At 39.0% G+C, this 24,440-nt stretch overlaps 3 protein-coding genes and 1 long non-coding RNA gene across 24 annotated transcripts in view; 2 read left to right on the forward strand and 2 right to left on the reverse strand.

The window, feature by feature from the left end:
* The window catches only part of BAZ2B (bromodomain adjacent to zinc finger domain 2B), a 122,565-nt gene extending 117,338 nt beyond the window's left edge, over positions 1 to 5,227 (forward strand). For all 17 annotated transcript variants that reach the window (XM_042041284.1, XM_042041283.1, XM_042041282.1 and 14 more), the window contains 4 exons: positions 626 to 772; positions 1,502 to 1,764; positions 2,445 to 2,588; positions 3,765 to 5,227. In XM_042041284.1, coding sequence (XP_041897218.1) covers positions 626 to 772; positions 1,502 to 1,764; positions 2,445 to 2,588; positions 3,765 to 3,918 — 708 coding nt within the window. In that variant the 3' untranslated portion in view covers positions 3,919 to 5,227. The remainder of the gene's footprint in view (positions 1 to 625; positions 773 to 1,501; positions 1,765 to 2,444; positions 2,589 to 3,764) is intronic.
* Positions 1 to 7,146, reverse strand: part of LOC121670721 — a 25,976-nt gene extending 18,830 nt beyond the window's left edge. For all 3 annotated transcript variants that reach the window (XR_006018228.1, XR_006018227.1, XR_006018229.1), the window contains exon 1: positions 7,060 to 7,146. This is a non-coding gene — a long non-coding RNA (uncharacterized LOC121670721). The remainder of the gene's footprint in view (positions 1 to 7,059) is intronic.
* Positions 7,147 to 7,302: 156 nt separating this feature from the next.
* Positions 7,303 to 24,370, forward strand: WDSUB1 (WD repeat, sterile alpha motif and U-box domain containing 1). 3 transcript variants are annotated; one of them, XM_042041312.1, is made up of 11 exons: positions 7,303 to 7,381; positions 9,682 to 10,095; positions 13,313 to 13,497; positions 16,322 to 16,414; positions 17,119 to 17,212; positions 17,475 to 17,508; positions 19,206 to 19,246; positions 19,334 to 19,440; positions 20,363 to 20,542; positions 22,513 to 22,653; positions 23,961 to 24,370. In XM_042041312.1, exons 2-11 carry the CDS (start codon positions 9,698 to 9,700, stop codon positions 24,113 to 24,115), a joined length of 1,428 nt encoding a protein of 475 aa, XP_041897246.1. In that variant the 5' UTR covers positions 7,303 to 7,381; positions 9,682 to 9,697; the 3' UTR covers positions 24,116 to 24,370. The 3 variants fall into 3 exon arrangements, with proteins under 3 accessions (XP_041897246.1, XP_041897243.1, XP_041897244.1); XM_042041309.1 differs by lacking the exon at positions 7,303 to 7,381 and adding an exon at positions 7,521 to 7,992; XM_042041310.1 differs by lacking the exon at positions 7,303 to 7,381 and adding an exon at positions 7,521 to 7,655.
* Positions 20,728 to 24,440, reverse strand: part of TANC1 (tetratricopeptide repeat, ankyrin repeat and coiled-coil containing 1) — a 68,958-nt gene continuing 65,245 nt past the window's right edge. The window contains exons 27-28 of the transcript XR_006018225.1: positions 23,839 to 23,970; positions 20,728 to 22,611 (exon numbers count right to left, since the gene is read on the reverse strand). The gene's annotated coding sequence lies outside the window, so the exon portion shown is untranslated. The remainder of the gene's footprint in view (positions 22,612 to 23,838; positions 23,971 to 24,440) is intronic.

Below are 24,440 nucleotides of genomic sequence, written 5' to 3' on the forward strand. Positions count from 1 at the left end.
TTGGAAATTTTTTAAGTTCCTGGATGTCTAGAAATAAGGGATTAGCAAAATCACACAATGTATGTAAGAAAATGGCAGTCCTTTAGATGTTTTTAAGTTAGTATGAATTTTACGAAGTCCTGGGATCATTTGTTTTGCTTTACTGAAGTTGTTCATGGTGGCCCTTGGATAAGATCCTTACCAATTACTATTTGGAAATACTCTTGTAAAATATAAATTTTCTTTATTAAGTAGCAATATACATATGCAGTTTTGGCATAAATGAAGAGAACATTTCTGAGATAGTATGTTTGGGCCAAGACGGTTTGATAGGTATACTTTTACTTCTCACAGACATTAATAAATTATAAAAAGTGCTCATCGTTTTGTGTGCTGTAGGGACACCTGTCTTATAATAAATGAATTGCTTTTCCAACATGTTCCCCAAATGTAGCCTTTAAATGAGTTCCTTACATGCTCCATATATTCTTCCATGGATACGATCATTAGCAGATTCTGATTGGAGTAAAATGAAAGTAATTTTGAGAGTGAATTTGTGTGTTTGAAGGAGAAGGGTAGTTTAGGTACCATTTATGTGTTTCAAATTTTAAAAAATGGAATTAAACCCGTTTTTCATGAATTACAGTACTGCCAAATTTGTCGAAAGGGAGATAATGAGGAACTGCTGCTCCTTTGTGATGGCTGTGATAAAGGCTGTCACACCTACTGCCATAGACCCAAGATCAGCACCATCCCAGATGGGGACTGGTTCTGTCCTGCCTGCATAGCAAAGGTAACACTCCTGTCAGGATGAAGGGACTGGAGCAAGTGACTAGTTTATTATATGTGATAGATTTACAGGTCTACCAGTGCTTTCTTCAACGAAAATAATGGTCTGTATGTTTTATGGGGGGCTCCCATTAAATGATGAGATTAGTAGTTTTATTTAACTTGTATTTTAGTGGCAGTAAGGGCTATGGTCTTATTTGTTCTAATCTGTGGGCTTTTTAATGTAAGTAGATACAGAATTTTCATGCTAACTCCATACCATAATTTTTAATTTCTCTTTTAAAATTTATTCAGTATTTGTCTTTCAAATTTCATCATTAAGTGTTGACAGACCAATGTCTCAGGTCCTGTTTTAAAAGAAAAAGCAGAGAAAAAACTTAGTGTGTTTTTTTTGTTTTGGTTTGGGTTGTTTTTTAGTATGTTCATATCGGTCATTTAGGAATGGACTGATGTTTGTCCAAAACTATGCCAGCTTGGTTTGTTAGGAGGTACTGTTTTACCAATTTGAATGTCAGGTGCTTTTGTATTGTCACAAGTTGAGAACCTAAGTCACTCGTACCAGGAATTTCTGCAGTCGTAATTTGCCTCCGAGAAGAGCAAAAAGTGAATAATCTCTAATATTAACTATTTAATATGTTTCAGTGCTTCTGTTTCTAATATTCATTGCTGTTGATGATAACAGAGGTTTCTGTAATTTCTAGGTTATTACTTATTTCACTTCTCTCTATTGTAGGCAAGTGGTCAAACTCTAAAGATAAAAAAACTTCAAATTAAAGGTAAAAAAAGTAATGAACAAAAGAGAAGCAGGAAATTAGCAGGAGAAACAGAGGATGAAGACTCTGCAACTACAAGCGCTGCCTTAAAAAGAGGAAAAACAGACCCTAAGAAAAGAAAAATGGATGAAAATGTTTCTGTAAGCCAGTTAAAGCAAGAAAATTGCACTGCTGTTAAGAAACCTAAGAGAGATGGAGACTCCAAGGACCTGGCTTTATGCAGGTAAAGTGTCAGATGCTAAATTTAGGGGTAAGTCTTGTTGAAACAAACAGTACTTGATCCTTTTCATCTCTGTTCTGGGGAACAGGAATGCTATTCTTTGTCATATGTATGTATATATGCACATAATGTGTGTGTGTATGTGTATATGTACACACACATGTGTCTGCTGGGAGAGTGCTTCTTTCAAGCCTGGGAAGAATGAACCCCAGTGGCAGTGGCACTGACACCTTCTCAAGTGTATCAAAGACAATTCTCCACTGTGTCCGAGGGCGTTGATTACAGAGGGGCGCACACAAATCGTCTGCTCTGGTAGCACTGCTACTCCCTCAAAAGAGACGCAGTTCAGTCTTGTCACAGTTTTGGAAAGTCAGTGTTAGCACCTGGTTTGCAAATGGTTTACATTGAGGATCAAAGCTGCAGGACATGTTTTCTTTTGGAATGTTGATCATTAGATTGTCATCTTACAGAGGTTGCCTGGAGGGAACTTAATGCTATTTTAGTTACTCAGTTGTCTGTCTCTATATACATTGTTCTCAGCCTTTCAACAGGGTGCAGAATAAACTGTTTTCCTTTTGTAAAGTGAATAGTTTGGCAGTTCATAAGGAATTTATGTAATAGTGAAAACACTCTGTGAATGTATGACCAGTTTAAAAATACTTCTGAAACCTTATTTTATTCAGCATGATTCTCTCAGAATTGGAAACTCATGAAGATGCCTGGCCTTTCTTACTTCCTGTAAACTTGAAACTTGTTCCTGGTTATAAGAAAGTTATTAAAAAACCTATGGACTTTTCTACCATTAGAGACAAGCTGAGTAGTGGACAGTAAGTAAACATACTGTAAATTTTACTTTACATTTTAAAAATATTTAAGCACTGAAATACAGTACATTTTTAAAATTAGCTAAACTGTATTGTTCAGCTCTGACACCTCTGTGATTACTTTTACCGTCAAAATAAAAATTCTTAATTGTATGCTTTCATCTTTGCCATATCCAAGTGCAATAGCATGTTGTATGGGAGAATGTGTGGAACTGGCTGAAAAACAATAAAACTGCCAGGTCAAATGCACCAAAACAATCAACAGGAAAGCTTTTTTTCCTCATCTTTTTTCATGGAGACATCTTAGTGTTACTGCATGTTAGAGAGAACCAACTGTTTTACAGGCTTTAAGCTAGTGGAGTCCTTGTAAATGATGTGGCTGTGGAGTGAATTGCCAGCTCTGTGGTGGTAACACTCTTGTAAAGGTGGTTAATAATTTTATAGTCCTACAATTTGACTGCACAGATTTTTTAAAAAGAAGACCACTCTATATGCCTCTGTTTACCTTCCCTCCTTGTTAATATCCCTGTGCTCTAATGAAGCTGTAAAGATGGACCTGCTTGCAGTGTCTGTCAGCTCCACACAGAGCAACTTCCCTCAGCACAAGGAGCTTTTTAACCTCTTCAGGCTTTTTTCTCCCATGAATATAAAATTTAAATGTTCCCCATGTGCTCGTATCAGTAGACTTGTAATTCTTTTATTCTTATTTTTAATAATTCATAGGCATATTGGAACACTCTTTGGGCCATTCAGGAGTATGTTCAGGGTAATAAAAAGAATTAGCAAAGCCAGTGTCACAGGCAGCCTTTTTCTGTACCCATTTGTTTCCTCTTTTAGATAAATTCAGCTCTATTCAACACTTAGAAAGGACACTGAGCCCAAGAATAGATGCATAAATGGAAAACAGCCATAGCGTTTTAACTAGAAAGCTGTTGAAGAGAAGGAGGAATTAGTTTTTTAATAGTTTGTTTTCCAGTACAGGCATGAAATTCTACCTTACAAAACTTCTGAGGAAAACAACAAAACAGGGACAAGAGAGTATTTCCTTTCATTGATGTTCATTTTCTTGTTAGAAATTCTAATTTAAATTCTTATTTAAATATTTTCTCATGTAGTTGAAATATTTTTCTGCTTTGATTCTCTGTGTTCCAAAAATCATTTACTTCTTGCTTCTTTCAGGTACCCTAATCTTGAAGCATTTTCGCTGGATGTCAGGCTTGTTTTTGACAACTGTGAAACTTTCAATGAAGATGATTCTGACATAGGCAGGGCTGGCCACAACATGAGGAAGTATTTTGAAAAAAAATGGACAGAGATTTTCAAAGTGAGCTGAAGCTACTAGAACTCATTTTTTCTTTTCTTTTTTTTTTTTTTTTTTGCATTAAATGAGGACTGATAAGACCAGCAATGTGAACTATATTTACATGGAAGTGCAAGGCACATACGTAACTAATTTTTTCCTTTAAAATATCACAGAGTTGTGATACTAGTTTTAAAGGCTTCACTCCTACAGCAACCATGGCCCCTTGGTTATTGGTTTGTGTGTTTTAACAAACTAATTTAGGTAGAACAGGGAAGCACACCCAAAGAATTTCAAAGAAAGGGGTGTTATAGTGCAATAGCAATTTATCAAAACGCACTGAATATTCAACCACCAGAGCTCTACTTGGGGAAATGGTTCTCTTTTCCCTTTCAATAAATATCTATTTTTCTTTTTTTTTTACTTTGTAGTTTATTTTTTAGTGAATGTATTTAATTTTATGAATTATTTATGATTATACAGCATTCAGAATCTTCGTTTTCTGTGAAAAGGAAGAACTACAAAATTGCTTTAAATGTTGAAAATACAAGGAATGTTTTAAAATATAAAACAAAGCCAAGTAAAACTGTTTACACTGATGTGCTATGAAGGCACTAAAAATTAAACTTTACTGTAGAGTTACAAGTACATTTATATATATGTTGCTGCATCACTTGTGTAGTTAAATTGTATTTCAAGACAGTGAAGAAAAATTGAGACATGTATATACTGTTCATTATTGTTTATATTAAGTCTTGTTTTAAATATGTATGATGTGTACATATTGTTTGCAGACATTATTGTTTATGCCTTAGGAGGACGGTAGCATTTTATTTTAGTCTTAAGGTAATTAGAGATCTATGGCTTGTACAGTAATTATCCTCTACCAACACTGTGGAGTCTCCTTAATCTTGGTAGTGCCTGCCTTTACAACAGGGTGTAGGGGATATTAGTTTTCCATTTTTCTATTTTGTTATATAATTTCAAGCCACCACGGCCTCAAATTCAAGTATAATCATTTGTATTCATGTGGAAAAAAATCGTGACAATTTCCTACGCACACAGTATTTTTTCATAGAAACATTTCCCTCCATTTGCCTTGCCACAGAGTAACAAAAGAAGACATTTGTAACCACTGTGTTTTATCTACTGTGTGTTGTGGTGGCCTGTTGGGGCAGATAGATTGGAATTTTTTTTGTACTAATGTAAGAGTACTTGAAGTTTTATTTAAAAAAAATGTTGTGGAAAGGTAGCATTCTTTTTCTTTTACTTTTTTTAGGAGTGTTATTTTTCACTAGTATGTGTGGCACGGATACAATAAAAGACTGTTTTGCAAACCAGATTTTCTTGGCAATTTTAATACTTCAGGTCCTGTGTATACAGGTTTTTTGGTTTGGGGTTTTTTTTTTAGATAATATCTTGGAAGTCTTGCATTTAACATTCAGTTCTTCTTATGATGCATCTAATTCTCCTGAGCTTTTAATGGCAGTTCAAAAGGAAGCAACTGCCAAGCAGTCAAAGAGCAGTTCCCTGTCTGTAAATAACTGAGGTGCTGCCAGGCTGATCGCTGTCCTTACGGACATGGAAATGCACACAGTGGATTATGTTTCTGAAAACCACTGTCCATGTAAGGTTTTGTCCCTTTTTTGGCCTGTAGGAGGACATTAGTCATAATCCTTGCTTTGACTGAAGAAAATACAGGAATTACAAACAGATATTGTGGAACCACAATACCTGTAGTTCTCTCACAAAATAATTTTGGGAGGGTATTGGTTTTTGCTTTTAAACCAGGTCTGCCATGTTTGAGTCTTAGTGCCTATTTTTAAATTAATGTTTCTATTGCCCTCCCCAGAATATCTTGTCCAGTAATATTTTTCTTTATTCCAAAATCCTGTTAGAATAATCTGTTATTACTTTGAATAAAATAATCACATTTGGGTGTCAGTCTTGCATGTTAATGTGAGCTCCTACACTGACTGCTCCACGCCTTTCCTATTCATGACCTTTCTGAAGACTTCAGTAAAGAGGCTTGCTGACATGTACCAAAGATGTGAATATTAATCAGTGTTTTGAATGTATGATGGTAAGCTTCTAAGAAGGTATTATAAATATGCTTAGATTATTGAGAAATCTAGTTCTTCAATGAAAAAAATTTTTTTTTCAGATTCTGTACTGGTTAATGCTTTGTCTGTAATAGTAGAACTGTTAGTTTTCTGAAATGTCAGACAGGTTACCAGCTACACTACATACAATATCTATAGTAAAAGTTGCATTGTTTTCAGCTTGTATCCCAATTCAGCTGAACAGCTGGGAAGTTGAAGGTGGCAACAGCTGCTATAGTGATGACAGTGAGACAAGCATCACCTCTCTAACTTGACATGGCCAATGTATTGCTTTGCTTGCTAACAGCCAGTGTCTTCATTACTATTGCAGTAAAATCAAATATACAGGAAATACTATATTTGAATGGCAAGCTTGAATCATGCATATGCCCTCATATCTCCATAGAAAAGAGCAGGGATTTAACCACTAGAAAAATGTTTGTAACGTTTCTTCTTTGCTAATTTTCTCTCCTGTTGATTTTGTATGTTTTCTTAAGAGGAAGTTTTCCGGTGTGCTCTCATCCTTTCTGAACTAAGTGTGCCAGTCTTAGTTTAGAGAATTTATTCCAAAACTTTCAAACTTACTATAAGTACTGTAATGGTGCTCAATGAAGAGTGTTTTGGTTGAGTGTGGGTTCTCTTTTGTCTCTTGTCAGCTCTTTGAAAAAAATGGGATGATACAAAAGCAGCTGAAAAGTTGTCTTGGACAAAATATGTATCTTCAAAAGGAGGTCTAAAGCTTTCTTTTTAATACTGGCTGTCACCTAGGATTCAGAACAATGAAAGGCCAGGCTTCAGCCGTCGATCAAGAGTGTGCAATCAAATAACGTGCTATAATACAGAGCGTGAGATGGTACAGACTAAACACAGAAGGCCAGTCATTTAGGGAATGCTTCCTGGGCACAGTGACTCCGAGAAAGTGACTTTGTCTTCCTCAAAACACATAGGTGCTGGCTAAACCACTTATTTTGCATGAGTTGCTGAGCGTGTATGATGAGGGGGAAGAGGGCGACGGTGCACATTTCCTGACGGACGCTGAGACTAAGGGCGCACTCTTTTTGTTGGAACTCACCTTCGCTCTGCTCGAGGCCCGCGCCTGTGGAGGGCTGGGGCCGGGGTGAGACGATCACCGTGTCGATCTCAGCGGCGGAGTGCGGCCCCGCTGCCCGCTCGGACACGGGCGGCGTCCGGTAGTGCCGCGGCTATGAGGGCGCGGTAGTGGCCGGGAGCGTCCGGCCCCGCCCGCACCCACGCTGGGTCCGTGCTAACGCAGCCATAGCGCCGGCGGATGTTGTGCGGCTGCGGGCCGGAGCTGAGGGCGCGGAGGGCTGAAAGTCGCACGATCCGCGGCCGGGGTGCCTCAGGGCCGGGACCACTGGCGGCGGTGATAGCGGGTAAGACAGCGCCGGCTCCCCCGCGGCCGGCGCGCAGTGGCGCGGCCCGGAGCGGGGTGGGTCGGCCTGGGCTGTACCATGCCGGGAGGCCGGGGGGGTACCGCGCGTGCGCAGCTCCCTGGGTCGTGCGGAGGTGACCGAGGCCGGAAGCGCCGCGGTTGGAGCGCGGAAGGTGCGGGCGCGGCCGGACGGGTGGCCGCGCCTGGTGGCCGCGGGGCCCCTGCGCAGCCGGGACAGAGTGTTGTTCACCCGCCACCTGCCACTGGAGCTCGAGGTGACTCCGCCGACCTCCCGAGCGTGTCCCGGCCGCGCCGCCAGCGCGATGGGTTGGGTGGAGCTAGGCTGGCGGAAAGAGCGATAGGGAAGGGACTGCCAGCCGCGTCGAGAATTGCTGTAGCTCTTTCTGTGGGCAGGTGCTGCTGGTTTATGGATTATGAAAAAAATACGTAATTGCCAGAGGAGGTGATGCTGTGGTGGTGAACATCTCTCTGGTGATGAATGCTCCCGCTGCTCCTCGCTCCCTCAGTCGGTTTATTGATACGGAAACGTCTTGTTCTTAGGTTTGCTTTCCTGCAGGGAGCTCCTGAAAGTCTCCTGACAGTGAGATCAAGGTGCCTTTTTCAGCTCATCTTTCCAGATGTCAAGCTTTGTCTGACTCTTCAGTTTCTCACAGTTGAAGAAAATGTGTTTATTTTCTTTCTACAGCTAAGACGTGTTACTGATATTACTTCATCTGCTTAATGGTTTTAAAGAGAGTAGTAGTAAAACTACTACTACTTCAGAGCACCCTGAGACTAAAACAGATAGTATTCAGTGATCTGGTCTTTAACTGAATCGGTGTGCCATACACTTGTCTGAAGAGAACAAGTATTTTGCCCTTACCTATGCACCTTTGTGTCTGTATGTATGCTTACATACATGCACGTGTGCATACATTTATACATACTTGCATGTCCACATCCATACAAACGTGTGTGTGCATGTTTATATGTTAAAAAAAGTGTGAGTATATGTGATTTTGTTCACAGATGCCTCAGCATTGAAATTATTATTCAGAATGAAGCACTTACCTAATAGCAGACTGTTATTTAAGTTAACTAAATATAAATAGTATTACAGTTTTTTTTCATTATAAACAGCTTTTAAGAGTTGTAGGCACTTCATTTTGGCTCGGTGCTTCCTTATTCTCAGGAAACTTGTCTGTGATCTGCAGCATGGGGAGTAACTGGTTGGAATGTACTTCTTTGGGGATTTGCTGGACCTCAACAGTATAAATCACTTGTCTGATGTAATTTAAACTGGTTCCAGTAGTTTTAAGTCCTGGGAAAATGCATGTGAAATTCATATTGTCTTTTGTTGTTCTGTGTAATAACAAATGCAATTTCTGGAGAGGTTCTGATTCTGATCACCTAATTAATGTTCACATTTTGACTTAAATGTTTTAGTCAGTCTGGTCAAACCTTGGATTGGCAACACAAGTAAATGGTATTGCTCTGATGTTTTGCCATCACTACTGTTGCTATCTGTGAAAATAAGCACAAGGAAGCTCTTGGACAAATTCAAACAAAACAGAAGAGGATGCAAGCAAGGACAGATAGCCTGGGAGGAATACAGAGAGATTGTTTGAGCAGTCAGGGATTAGGTTGGGAAAGCTAAAGTCCTGATGGAATTAAATCCAGACAGGATGTCAGGGGCAATAAGAAAACCTTCCATAGTTATGTTGGTGATAAAAGGAAGATTAGGAAAAATGTGGGCCCTCTCTGAAAGGAAGCAGTAGACCTGGTTATCCAAGACATGGAGAAGGCTGAGGTACTTAATGACTTTTTTTTGTCTCGGTCTTCACTGGAAAGTGCTCTAGCCACGCTACAAGAAGGCTGGAGAGAGACTTTTTACAAGGGCATGCAGTGATAAAAACGGGAATGGATTTAAACCAAGAGTAGGTTTAGATTAGAGATTCGGAAGAAGTTCTTGTCTGTGCGGGTGGTGAGGCCCTGGCACAGGTTGCCCAGAGCAGCTGTGGCTGCCCCATCCTGGAAGTGTCCAAGGCCAGGTTGGACGGGGCTTGGAGCAACCTGGGATAGTGGAAGGTGTCCCTGCCCATGGCAGAGGGTGAGACTGGATGAACTTTAACATCCTTTCCAACGCAAACTAGTCTGTGATTTCGCAATTCTGTGCTTAATGCTAGGTGAAAAATATACCTTTGCAAATGAGTTTTTCTTTCTTTTTTTTCCTTCAGAATTTTGCAATATGTTGCATTTATGAAATAGGAAATTAAGTCTAGCTGTTAAACTCTTTTTCAGATTTTTATTTTTTTAAATGGCGACATTAATTCGCACTTTAGCCGATCATAGTGATGATGTCAACTACTGCGCCTTCTCATCATCGTGCTTGGCTACTTGTTCCCTGGACAAAACAATTCGTGTTTATTCTTTGAGCAACTTCACTGAGCTTCCGTACTCGCCTTTGAAGGGCCACGCGTACGCTGTGCACTGCTGCTGCTTCTCGCCGTCGGGCCGCGCGCTGGCCTCGTGCTCCACCGACGGCACCACGGCGCTGTGGGACGCGCGCGACGGCCGCAGGCTGGCGGTGCTGCAGCAGCCCGGGGCCAGCCCCGTCAGGGTCTGCCGCTTCTCTCCGCAGGCCACCTACCTGCTGTCAGGGGCGGCGGACGGCAGCGTGGTTCTTTGGAACGTGCAGTCGTTGAAACTCTACCGGTGAGTGCCAAAAAGTTTTTGACAAATACTCTGTTTTGAAGTGATTATAGTTCAGGTAGTATGCTGTACTGTATACAAGATATGCGGACTTACACCGCTGATGGATATCGCAAAGAAACGGGATAGGTTTTAGATGACCAAGAGATTTATCAGTAGGAGAGGGAGAAGTGCTGAGTAGCTTTTTGGTTTTTTAAGTTAAACAACGCGAACTCAAGAAGCTTTAATTTTTACAAAGTTATTTTGCATCTAAATCCTGGTTTTTTAAAAGTTCATTTCACTGATTTAACATGAGATGAGGATGCATTGCATACTGCATGCATCTGGTTTCTAAACGGTGAGTCAGCAGGTTGTGATACATAATATAGTTAGTGGAGCCTGACTGTACTGTGTGCTTTATATTGCATTATACATAGTAGTATAAATTAAATGTTTTATTACTGGGAGTTTGGAGCCTAGGAAGGTCCTGGAAGCTTGATAATAATCCAGCAGTCAGTTTGGAAACTGTGGACGTGTCCTGAAACTATATAGTTTAAGACATAAAGCAACAGAAAGAATTGGAGCTAACTAAATAACTTAAGCATGACAGTCAACATTTCACATAGGTTTCCAAGAAACATTTGAAACAAAGCAGATGAGCATATTTATTGGTGTTGAACAGTTAAAGGCATGAACCTTAGAGCTATCTTCAAAGTCCTCCTCCGCATATCTGTCTTTCAGTGAATTCTTCAGGCCAGTTGTTGTAATCTGTACTTGAGCAAGACATTATTTAGGTTTTAGGGCTCTATTACACAACTAAATTACTCTGTAAAGTTAGAAAAGTAGTTGAGAATTTGAGGAACTGATGTTGTGCTCAGGATTGAGGGAGCAGCTATTTCTGAAAGACAAAGTTGTTTGATGTTGGTAGTCCCCTGTCAAGCATGTCCCTCCTTATGTGGCCTCTTTGCCTTTTGCCTTCCACAGTAGTGATTTATGTCAGAACTGTACAGGTTTAAAAATGATTGATTGTAGTTACTTGAAATCTGGAAATTTGTCCATGAACAGAATCTTACAGATTTTTGCCACCATGTTTTTTGTAATACAGAAAAAAGCACTGAAATGGTGGTTTTGTTTTCAGACAGTAAAGAGATACTGATAACCTCTTTTTTCCTCCTTTAAGAAAAATAGGACAACTCAGTCATTAGTATTCTGAAGTCTGAGGGTTTATCTGTTTTGAGATATTGCTAGTGAAGAGGTTATATTTGTTTTATTCAGAATGCTTGTTGCTGAAGGGAAAAACCCAGAAATATGAAAACATTATTTCTTACAACTGTATGCCATTAATTCATGCAGTGATGCATGTTTTAGACCTACGTCCTGATTTTCTTCTAGTTGAATGGTGAATGTATAATGACTATGTAGAAGGTATACTGTTGTTACAAGCGGAAATTATTCTGCTTTGGTGTTTTCATTGTAGAGACATAAGAAAAAACTTGAACATTCCCATCCTGTCCCCTTCAACTATTAAAAGTTCATTTCAGAGTGTTAACAGGCCAGTAGTAGTCAGCTTAACTTTTTATCTATTTTGGGATATGTATGTGTGTATGTATTTTCAGCTGATGAATTTTTTTATTGTCATTTGTAATTGCAGACAGAAAAATGCACATGTCCTGTTTTTAAAAGTTGAGATCAATATCACATAGAAATCATCAAGGTACTTAAAAATTATGTCAGAGGAAGTTAGTTAACTGTCTAATGTCAGTGTGTGGTCCTCTGTTTCTTTTGAAACAGTTGATTGTGTTGGTGCTGAAGAAAACATTGTACCACGCTGTTTTCTCACTTTACTAAATATATGGATGGTATTTATAATAAAATATATAATATTTGCTCCTTATCTGCTCAGCTGTTGTAATTGACTGTTCAGATAGTGAAGTAAGATGGCTATTTAAATAATTTCAATGATGGATGTGAACAACATGAAAGCAAGTTGTGTATATTTCTTAGTGTTCTCTATCTCCTTTTCAGTAGTTAAGTTGCAAAGCTGGTGTTTGGCCATGCTCTGAACATGTACAATGCTATTTATTTTACTGTTGTTTCCAGAGCAGAATCTGCAGCTTTTTGTGTGAAAGAAGGCAAGTTTTAAAAGCTGCACTAAAGAAAAAGGATTGTACATTTAAAAATCGGAAGCACTGTAGTGGATTTGATAGTATTCTAAGTGATAGAATTAAGAGAGACCATACTTTTTAGAAGGTCCTCAGTCTGATCAGTGTGACACTGAGGAAAATTTATTGACTTGTCTTCTGTGACATTAAGTTTGACACCCCTGGCAGTAAATAAAATTTCTATGAGTAAAAGAGAATTAGCAGCTGTTCTACAAAAAACGATGACAGCATAAATAGGACTGACATTTTTTGCCATGTGACTGTTTCTTATAGCTGTGATTTTCTCCCTGCACTTAAAGACTCAGCTATGCATGCTTGGCTGGATCTGGTGTCCATTAAAAGGAGTGAGACTCTCTTGATTAACTTTAGGTTATCAGATAATGTAAAGGATGTCAGGCTGACCCCACTTCTTTCCTGAGGGTTGGCCACACTTCCATATCTGCTAGAAATTTTCTTTAAAGATCAGTTTTACAAAGTACTTTGGCTGGCATAGTTAAGATACAGAATTTCTCTTCCGCATTGCTTTTTCTTGTTTACAAGTTATTCAAAATTAACCCCACATCATAAATCACAAAGTATTCTACTCAGCTACAGCTTATCATATGGGTTAGTACGTGTTCTCTTTTGTCTCTGAAAACAGAAGAGAAGAATTGTCAGTCTTTTTTCCCCTTGTTTGTGTACATGTAAATCTGTGTTAATGGTAGTTGTGTATTTATCCTTGACTTTTAAACTGTATCCTGCCATAAAATTTTAACAGTGCATTGTGCCTTATAAATGTTAAATCCATGCAAATTGTCTTTAGTTCGAAAATTATTTTATCATTCAGTTAAAATTATTGCCTTGGGCTGCCATCTCATGTTTTTCCTCCTGCAGTCAAAGAGCAGGTCTGGTCCCTGCTGCAGAGCTTATTTTGCTCTCTTTTCATAGTTGGTTTGAGTTTCTCTTTCCTCTCTTAGCTAGTTCCAAAGTGCAAAACTTAGCACTGAGTTTGGCTTATTGCATCAGACTGCATTTGAGACGTCACTTCTGTAGAACTTTACCTACTCTAAATTCAAATCCTGTGTACTCTTGCTTTTCAGATCTGGGAATGTTAAAGGTGGTTCTTTGGTGGCTTGTGCGTTTTCTCCCAATGGAAATTTCTTTGTCACTGGATCAACAAGTGGTGATTTAACCATTTGGGATGATAAAATGAGATGCCTGTATAATGAAAAAGCACATGATCTTGGTGTTACCTGCTGTGATATTTCTTCACATCCAGTATCTGGTTAGTTACTCAACTCTTCAGGGGAGGAACATATAAAAAAAGAGATACTTGATTTCTCCCTAGCTCTTGTTTTCATATTCTTTTTGCCATTGGTGCTCAAGATACAAATGACCTTGTGAAGAGCTGATGTTTTAGAATATTCTGAATATTCTTAAGTAAAGGTTGTGGTCAGGTTGGTGGCAAGGAATGTACTAGGTCAACAAACAAGATGATAACTTTGAGTAGCTAATTACCCCGTGGCAGACAAGGATTTTAGAAGATGCAGTGCTAGATTACCATTCACCCTTGACTCTTTCACACTTTGGTTCCCAAGGAACAGGGCTGTATTAAAACAATGCAGAGAGCTGTAAACCTAATCAGCTAAATGCTTGAGCTGTGGAATATTAATAGCTACACTGTTTTCCTGCACCTGACTTTCTCACTTAGAGGAATTTGGGAGAGTAATGAGCCCAGAATCTCCTACATTCCACGAAGATGTTCAGAAATCTTAGAGCTGTTTTAGCATTTGACCACACAGTCATTTGTTTCTAATGAAGGTTAGGAAATTGGGCAGAAGCCTCATTATCAGCTTTAGGAAGTAATGCAGCAACTTAACAACCTTGTGTGTATACTTTCATGCTTTCCAGATCTACTGTTGAGACAGAGTGATCTTCATCAAGATATTTAGGCTCTTGTTTTCAGAATACACAAGCTGCCCTTTCAAAGGCCCCAAAAGTTATAGCTGAGCAGCCACTTGGATCTTCAAGTGCTGAACCCAGCAGTAAGTACTGCTGTCTGTGTACCACATTGTCTAAGGAGGTGGTGCAGAGTAGGAAGAAAACAGGAGAAGCAGTTGGGAAGAAAGCAGGACAGAAGCAGGAGGAAGCTGAGGAATTAGGATGTGAGCATACACTTCAGAACAGAGAATTAGTGATTGACAGTACCAAATCAAACAAATGTGTGTCCACTGAAAGGTGTAGGACCTTTCTTGGTGAAAATACTACACAAATAACTCCATCGTGAACCAAGAGTTGCATCTGAGGGCAAAAATGCATGTTGCAGCTGAAACAGATCAGAGTGTAATTTCCACCACTCCATTTCATATTGAGATTATTCTCTTGGTTTAAAAATTACATTACCAACCCTTCAGCCTTCTGCCAAGATAAAGTGAAACAGGCAATGAAGCAGGTATTTCCTACACTGGAGATTTGTTTCAGCTGATTTATGATCATTCTTGATTTTTTTTTTTAATCCATATATGTCAGCGTATTTCCTTTCGTGTGTTTCTGTTTAATCATCAATGGTTGAACCTTCTGGGATTTTTGGCAGATTTAACACATCATGAAATGCATACAAGTAGTGCTTATCCAGTAAAATTAGAGATAGTTTTAAATTGAGACTCTCTTTACCTGCTTAATTCAGAGCAAGTTTTGATCCAGAGTGTCTGATAGGTTCTTTGCGCTTCAGGCTGTAACAGGTGGTTCTTCTGCCTTTGAAGTGGATTCAGTCACAGTTGCCTAGGAGCTCATGAGATCTAGAGCAGTTGTGGTGGAGCTTGGAAGAGTTTGCCATCTTAAGGAATATAGGTCAGGTAAGGAATAAAGTCAGGCTCCTGAAACTTAGGAAGGCAGACTTCCAGCTCTTGAGGGAAGTTGTCAGTGGGATCCCCTGGGAGTCTGCCCTCGGGGACAAGGGAGATCTTTAGGGATGTCTTCTACTGAGCGCAAGAGTCAGTGATCCCCAGGAGCAAGAAACTGGGCAAGGAAGGCAAGAGATTGGCATGGCTGAGTCAGGAACTGCTGGTCATGCTAAAAGGCAAGAAGCAAATGCACGGGAAGTGGGAACAAGGACATGTCACCTGGTAAAAGTATAGACATGAATTATGATTGTGTAGGGAGGGGGTGAGGAAGGCCAAGGTGAAGCTGGAATTGAACCTGGCAAGGGGTGCAGTGTTCACAGCCTCTCACTCACTAACACCCCCCAAGTCCTTTTTGGCAGGGCTGCTCTCCACCTGTTCGTCCCCCAGCCTGGATTGTTACTGAGGGTTGCCCCAATCCACGTGCTGCACCAGCACTTGAGGTTCCCATGGGCCAGCGCTTGAGCTTGTCCAGGCCCCTCTGGGGTTCTCCCAGGTCCTTGTCCTTCTGGTGTGTCACCTGCACATTTGCTGAGGGTGCACTTGCTCCCTTCTGTGTCATTAATGAAGATACTAAATAGCACTGGTCCCAGTATAGAGCCCTGAGGGAGCCACTGCTCCATTGGCACTCTGAGCCATTGACCACTACCTTCAGGTTGCAATCATCCAACCGCTTTCTTACACATCTAACAGTCCACTCATGGAACATGATAATTCAGAAATGTTCATAGCCACTGAATCAAGAGGGGAAAGCTATTGAACTATTATTGTTGTATTTAATATTTAATGCAGTATTTACTGAGTGTTTGGCTGGACTGCAGTCATGAAATGTCAATTTATAAAAATGAAAAGTTGAACATGTAAAAGTATGAAAATTCCCTGTCAGATACTCTCAAATTTTGTACATGCATATGTGGTTAATTTTGAGAAGTACTGAACTGTAGAAAAAATGGATATAACCATATAATTTAGGTTAAAAGACTCTAGCGGTGTAGTCAGAGGAATGAAGCATTTACCATCAAGAAAACTTAAAATATGAGCACAGCTCTGGTCTTTATCTACTTACTCAGGAAAGAGTATAATGATACCTATTTCTTAAGTCCAAACGGTTTTAGAACTTCTGCAATGATTTTTATGCTGATATGGTTTACTGACCTGCTGTTATTTTCAGTGTTTCTGACTCCCATTTATGTATTTTAATTTTATCAGATAGTGAAAATGGATTCAAATACTTCCAGATGGCTTCTTGTGGACAAGATAATCAGATCAAACTCTGGCTTATTTTGTTTGCAGATTTCTTAGGTTTGTATAGAAATGTTTTTTGAATATACCAATGTCTTAGGTCTTCAGTGACAATTTAAATTGAAAATCAAATTTATACTGCTGGATTCACAGTCAAACTAACCACAAGTTGAAAGTTTTCTTTTAATTATTAGCTGGAGAACAGCTAAGGCATTCAGCACTTGTGATGCTGTGCCATGTAGATTTTATTTAGCGTCCTATTTATCAACAAGTAGTGAAAGCAAAGATTAAAAAAAAATTATACTGTGGCCTTTCAACAGGTTGATAGGTTGAAACCTCTTAATCTGCCTGGCCAGGGAGAGATTTGCTTTCATATTTCAATATATCCTGGGCCTTGAATAAGAGCTGGAGAAACCAGTGTTGGCTCCTGCAAAAACTGCAATGTAGAGACTAGGTAAATTGCCAAAAATATCTTCAGTGGGTACTTCCTGTAACCTTTTTTATATAAAAGTATGTAAGGATTAATACTGTATGTACAGATACACATTTAATTATCTAAAATCTTGTGAGACGTGCTAGGACTACAAAGTGAGACAGTTGGAGATATTAAAAGGGAAGTTGTCTCCACGGTCTTTTTATCCCCTTTTTTGTAAACAGTATGTCACAGAGTCACATCTTGGTGGAGCTTTGGGCTTCTTAAAGCAGCTCGTGTTATACCTTGTCAAATATGGCCATATGTAACGATTTACTTTTTGTATTTTTAGGTGTTGAGTTAAAATATAAATGCACACTGAATGGACACACTGCCCCAGTTCTGGCTTGTGCATTTTCCTGTGATGGACAGATGATAGTCTCAGGGTAAGCAACACCTTGTTGAAATGTCTGTCTGTCCAGGTTCACACTTCAGTATTTTAAAACAGAAATTGCAAAAGATTTCTAAATATTTAATACCAGTAATTAAGGAATAGTTCTGTGACCTCTAGAGCTGTTGAAGTGTCTTTACAATCAGTCTGTATCTAGTAGGTGATTGAGTTTGAAATCTCGGGTTGTGGAAGAGCTTAATGAAACAGTTTCCTTTTCCCTCTCTGCATCATTTTAATGTCAATGTGGTTTTTTTAAGGTCTGTGGACAAGTGTGTCATAATCTATGAAACTGTAAGTATAGCATAATACAAGACCATATCTTGGGTTATTGTCTTTAAATATCAGCGCTGCTTCTGCAGGATCTTATAAATGAAAAAATATTAAAGAATACAAATGATATTAAGCCAGAATATTTACGTGCATTTGGGGGTTGGAGGGGAAGGAGTCTAAGGAAAAATATCTCCTGAGAGCTGATCAGTCTTTCTCACTTTTTATTTACATGGTGAGGATTTGTCAGTTGATTTCTCTGCAGTAGGGTATTACTCAATTAATTCCATACTTAAAAGTATTACGAGTTTCATATTGAAGCGGAAGGATTTTTTTGTTATCCTAACTTTAGCTTAGCTTCCAAAGCAAGAAGGACTGTACCATAAAATCAGGAATGGTGATCATAGAAATTCTGTAGTTATATGTAAAGTGCACATAAAATAGAAGCATAATAAAGAATTCAAGAAATTTTTTATAGTAATACAATGTCTTTAAAACATATTGTTGAAGCATTTTCTGTAATAATGTTGTTACATCCTTTGTGAGTCACCTCTAAGTGGTATATATCTTTAGTACGTTATAGTATTAAAAGTAATAATTTTGCTGAAAATGAAGGATGAACAAGTTTTAAGCTTCTTCAGCTTGCTCTGCACATACCTATTGTATTGATACAATTTTTAAATTTGCATTAAAGTTTTTTACCAAAATCACTAATATGATACCTGCACAGTTTTTGGCCCAGTTATTTTAGTAATTTGAAGTTTAGACAGGTAGAAGTCCTCTAGAGTTTTGGAGCCTCAGAACATTGAAAGATGAAGGAAACCACAGCCTAAGTATTTCTTAATACTGTTCATCAGCTTTTGTGGCCTTAGGTTTTTATCAAATGGGACAATAACTTTTCTAGTTGTAAGATTCTCCTTTGGAGATACTCAAAACCTGCCTGGACACCTGCTCTAGGTGCTTTAGCAGGGGGGTTGGGCTAGATGATCTCCAGAGGTCCTCAACCATCCTGTGATTGTCTGGGGAAAAGTGGTGACAATAAACCTTTGTGCGAGGGAGAGAGATTTCAACCAGTATTAGGGCATTTCGATCATGTTGGACAGTTGAAAATACTGGAGTACTGATTGATCAATTAGTGATTCAGAATAACTTTGCTCATCATTCTTCCAACCTGTCTGTACCTGTCAAAAAAAATGGTATTTTTCATTGGAGAGAAGATCTTTCAATAGTAAGTTGAAACTGCCAAAATTCAGGAACTTGGTTTTTTAGTGGTATTTAGTAGTCAAATAGGAGAATAGGCCGAATAGGTGTAGTTAATTATTGGTCCAGTTGAATGATTGTGGGTTGACCCTCACATTGACCCTTTTGGTCATCTCTAATACAAGATTCGTGGAAGAAATGTCTTTATCTACACAACCAACCAGCCAATATGGATTTAATTCAGTTAGTGTTTTTGGCACTGCTCTCCCTTCATGTTCCATGCTGGCTGATTGTGCAGGGTAGCAGTGCTCCAGGGAATTGAACAGAGGGTTCAAGCAGGAAATTCAGGTTGCATTTCTGACTCTGGTGCTGATCAGCTTTGTCAGGGTTGTGTAACTTTTCTGAAGGTAACTTCTGTCACCTTTCAAGAAGCAATATTCCTTATTTTGAAAGGAAGCATAGAAGTGAAGAAACTTTTTTTTATTCTTTAAGATTTAGAATCACAAAAATCTCTTTTACAGAGTACTGGCAATACCCTTCATACTTTGTCTCAGCATACCAGGTAAGAAATCAGCATAATTATTCTGTTTCATAAATAAAATAAATTAAATCCTTTTCTCAAATTTTCACACTGTTTTTTTATTTGTAGATATGTTACAACTTGTGCTTTTGCACCACATAGTCCCTTACTTGCCACAGGTTCAATGGATAAAACTGTGCACATATGGCAGCTTGACTTTATGCAACCCTGCGCAGGTCAGTGTGTGAAGTATTTGTAGTCTGTTGTTTAAATTCAAAATACCGTTTGAAGATGCAAAAATCCCACATTCTGATCTGCACTTGATGTGTAACCTCAGGATTGTGTGCATGTTTTTTATCTTCTAATTGACCTGATCAATGCCCAAAAGAGGTATTCTCTTTTTGTTATTTTGTAAAGAAAAATATCCTAGATGTATCTTAATTTTATTAATTTGCTGTATCTGTTTTTCTGATATTTGCAATTGCTCTGGACAGTATTTAAGAGATGAATATTATTGTCAGAGTGCTGAAAGACTTCTTCAACACCTATAATTTGTGACGAGTTGAAAATCCGCTAATTGCAAGCGTAATTGTCAATTAGAAATGCACCTTACCAGTTGTTACAGGTGAAAAACTAATTGTACAAATGACGTTAGTACCATTAGTATAGGATAACTAATGGTAGAAATTGCATAAGCACCTAAAATTTGTGGAACAAAGGAACATGTCTTTGTTCACAGCACAACAGGAGGTTCGGACTTCAGTGTGCCTTCTAAGGAGGTACGAGTTGATTCCGGTGTCTGTTAACACTTCTCTGGTTGGTTGTTCAATTCAAATTTGACAGAAATATAGGCATCTAAGAGATTAAATTCCTCTAAACTTTGAAAATTTGAAGGTAAAAGGCAAACCCAAATTAATGCCCTCCCTCCCAAAATAATGTCTAACATTTCTTTCATTAGATGAAGAATGTATAGCACTGAGAACACTTAAAAATAGGGTCCATTAATGACATTGTTTCTTTGAACTGAGAATTTCATTATTGGTTGTTTTTTGGCGGTTGTGGTGAGGTGGTTTTTTTGGGGGGGGGCGGGTGTTGCTTGTTTGGTTTTAATTTGGTTTTTTGTTTGTTTTGTTTTTTAACTCTTTTCCATTTCCAAAGGAGATACTATAGAAAATGAATCAAAGGTGGCTGTTGAGGACTGGTCAGAGGATGATGTTTCAGCCTGGCTCTCTGCACAGGATTTAGCAGACTTTGTTGGCCTTTTCAAAATGAATAATATTGACGGCAAGGAACTACTGAATCTTACTAAGGAAAGTCTTGCTAATGAATTAAAAATTGGTAAGAGTACTGAAATCCAACTAGTTTTTAATCTCTAGAGCACTTTGAAACGTTGGAATGAAAGCAGGTTAGGAATTCCATACATGGGGTTTTTTTCCCCCTGAAATGCCTTTTTAATTTCATTTCCAGGGCTGTTAAAAATCCCCTAGTGTTACATTGTCCGCAGTATTCCTTTTTTTGTGGTGTGTGTGTGTGGGTGTGTGTGTGTGTGTGTGTGTTTTCTCTCATCCCTGGAGACATACAGTGCACTTCTACTAATGATGCTGTTGAATAGTCTTACCTGATTTTGTTTCTATTTTCCTTTCTTGATCTTGTATTATTAAGCTGTGGAAAAGGAATTTCAGTTTTTCTCTACAATTCATGTTTCTCACTTTGGTAAATCGGGTGGTCTATAGTTTTTCCTGTCAGCCTGCAAAGTGCCACATTTAGAATAGCGTGTGTTCACCAGCCTTGAACAGTTAAATTCTGAAGTGTGCATTTGATGATGACTTTTGGTAAGGATCAAGAAAAGCTTTCTAATACATCAAGTTCATACATTGTCCTGTTGTTTTATTGCAAAACTGATTACATTTTAGAAGAAATCACAAGGAAGCACCATATTAGTAATGATTCCGCAGTGGTTATTATGAAATAAGAAATTTAGGGATAGTGAACTGCACTGAAGCTTTCAAAATACAAGTTCTCTATTAATTTTGATGGCCAGATTTAGGTGTAAATTAGGTGCTAATACGTTTGTCAAAGTGAGGACAAGTATAAGAAAAGGCTGAATGAAGTAAGAAACCTTTTAAAAAGTACAGTTGGATATTCATTGTAGAAAGACTGCTCCCTTTTTTGTTTTGTGTGTGTGTGGAATTGGTCTATACTGGATCATGTTATCTCTGTGTACCAGCTGGCTTTGTTGAAGTCTAGAAATAACAGAGATGCTGGGAATTTGTCAGGAATTGTTATCCATGAAAGACACTTGGCTTCCTCAGTTTATGCAAACATTTCCTTAGCATTGAAATAGCCTAAAACTTCGTTGCAGCAATTGCCAGCTGAGGCTAATCAGATAATGCTGACTAGAAAGTTCTGTGGGAATTGACTGTAGTGTGACCAATGACATGCTACAAAGAGAGTTCTCTGGGGAAAGAAATCAACAAAGGTATAGAAATTATGGCCTCATGTATCTGACTTGAAAAATTGCTCTCTATATGCCATAGCTCAAGCATTTACAAAGTAGGAAAATACTGTCTGCCTAAAATGAACAAGATTTTCAGTGTTACTCAAATTCCCATTCAACTAAATTTTAGGAGTCTACAAATGCTTGAATGAGCATGTCCTTTCTCCCCTTGATAACCTGTTTCCTTTGCTCTAAGAATGTGACCTAAGATCTTGCTAAAGAACTCTACAAGTACAGTCTCTGCAGTTTGGAGAACATCAGTGTTCTTTTAAAAAACACAGGCTCAGGTGTCTTTCAGTTGTGCCTTTGTAAGCCCTAGACAGCAGTACTGTACAGCAGGTGTAGTGTAACAGAGGTGGACATTGCCAGGTGTATCAAACGCTGAAGTGAAGGGGCTGAAGGGAAATCCAGTCTCTTTGGAGGTGCTGGCAGCACTTGTGCACAGCCGTACCTTCCCACTGGTACTGCTTTGTCCCATCCCAAGGGCCAGATCTGCAGTGTCCCGTGCCAGGGTGTGGCTGCAGGGCAGCGTTGCACTTGCACTGTGCGTCAGACCACTGCTCTGCCATGGCTCTGCTGCACTTGCACTGGTTTTACTGGTTGCTTTCATTACTCCTCCAAGTTCTGTTGCACAGACAGCCTATGGCAGAGCTGACTGGAGTGGGGGCCGGGCCTGGCTGCAGGCTTTTGGTTTAGGGGAGTGGTGAGATGGAGCAATGTCTCCTGTGACACAGCTGCTGACTATTCCAAGACCTGACCTCTTTGTCTTACCTGTCTGTGCTGCTCACTTCATGTACAAATAATTTTTCAGAGTCTCTAGGCCAGCGCAGTAAAGTTCTCCAGAAAATTGAAGAACTGAGGATGACAATGATCTCGGTTTCTGTTCCTGTTCCTGATGAGTTCCTATGTCCTATAACAAGAGAGCTTATGAACGATCCTGTCATTGCCACAGGTATGTCTTTACATGACATGGATTAAAACTAATTACTTGAGGGTAAAGATAGGCCTCTTTTTGTGTTCCCACACCTATCTTATCATCAGGCTTAGAAAGATAAACTACTTTAAATAGCTGTTGCAACAAACCAGAATTATGGTAAATGTTTAGTTTGCTAATTACAGCTCTGATACAGAGAGAAATACCGTATCAAGCAACTTTTTCCTTTTTTTAATGTGCCTCCCTTTATGTGCCTTGTCAATATAATTACAAGCCTAATTACAGTGTTGGCTCAGTAAGTGCAAAATGAAATTTTGCATTCAGTGGGACAAAATGCAAGCAAACCAACCAACCAACCAACCCACCCAATTTCCCCACCCCGCCCACCAAAACCCCAGGCTTGTTACTATGCATAGCACACTATCTCTAGGGCACTTACTTAAAAGTTTGTACAGAATGAGACTCCTTTAAATTCACCAAACCCTTAGAACTGTAATATGCCAGGAGTGTAAGATATTATGTAGTGAAAACATTTTATGAAGAACTAGTGTTTTGTAGCTCTATTCTTGGCGGGGACAGGGAAGGAGGAGCATACAAGCATCAGAAGATCAGTGTATTATTTGTGTTGCTCTGTAAATAGTGACTGACTTCATCCAGGTCTGAGGTATTAGGGCAGACTTCTGAGAATTAAAATGGTCAAAATATAAAGACATTTGCTAACTGCTGGAGTGATGGATTTATTCAATAAAGAGTAAGGAGACAGAGTATAGCCCTGCATTAGAGGAGGGGCATAGGGCACAGGTTTATATTCCACCAGAGATACTCCTGGGTGACTGTGCCAGCTGACACTTAGCTGGGGCCTGATTTCTGTTCTTTGAGGAACAGCTTGTTCAGCTACCAACCCTTCAGAGCCAAAGTCCTGAACCTGGCCAGGTTGTGAGGGCTCTGTAGAGGCGCAGCTCAGCACTGGCTCAGCCAGGTGGGCAAGCCCCCTGTTCAGCAGAGCAGCAGGCAACTTTAGCTGTGTTAGGCAATTGATGGTAATGAGCTTTTACTTCACATTATGGATCATTCAAACTGAAAAAAAAGTCTTATTTAACATGTGCATAATATATTTTGGTACTTTGCAGGCAGCCATAGGTACATGAAACTAGCCTGAACTGTTTATACCCACAGTAAAGATTTCACATACAATGTACTTACTCTAGATCTCAATTTTCCTGTTCGGACATATTTCCTTTCTTCCCTTTTACATTTAAAAAGCTAACATCTGCACAGTGCCACAGCCTCTGTAATACGAGCTTTTGTTGTTGGTTTCTTTGCAGATGGCTATTCCTATGAAAGGGAAGCAATGGAAAACTGGATCAGCAATAGACGATCTAGTCCCATGACGAACCTTCCTCTCCACTCTCTTATGCTCACACCAAACAGGACACTAAAAATGGCCATTAGTCGCTGGCTAGAGACTCAGCAGAAGTAGTTAAACCACTGAATTTTGAAATTGTTTCTTAAAATGAATTGAAATTTTATGCAGCTAAAGGAATTAATTGTATCAGAAACAAATGGAAAGAAAAAGTTGTGTTTCTGTTTTGATCTGTGGCTGGTTCAACCTTCACAAAACTCCTAGGAACACTTTTTTAAGTTCCTGGTAGTTCTACTTTGTGGTACTTCTGTTAAAGAATGAAGTACTCAAACTCAGTTTTTCAAATAAAGTTTTCTTAAAATTTTTACTACATTTATGAGTTTTTGAGTCTTCACCTTGCCAAGTCAGTCTTTCAGAAGGTAAGAAATAGTGAAGTATAGGA

The sequence above is a fragment of the Corvus kubaryi genome, unplaced genomic scaffold, assembly GCF_017639235.1.
Source record: "Corvus kubaryi isolate FWS band 111438036 unplaced genomic scaffold, C.kubaryi_AGA036_p1.0 37396, whole genome shotgun sequence".
NCBI lineage: Eukaryota > Metazoa > Chordata > Aves > Passeriformes > Corvidae > Corvus > Corvus kubaryi.

Coding starts and splice junctions, on each gene's coding strand:
- WDSUB1 (XM_042041312.1), top strand. CDS start 9,698: ATGGCGACATTAATTCGCACTTTAGCCGATCATAGTGATGATGTCAAC. Junction 13,498..16,321: donor TTCTTCACATCCAGTATCTG/GTTAGTTACTCA, acceptor TAATTTTATCAG/ATAGTGAAAATGGATTCAAA. Junction 17,213..17,474: donor GGACAGATGATAGTCTCAGG/GTAAGCAACACC, acceptor GGTTTTTTTAAG/GTCTGTGGACAAGTGTGTCA.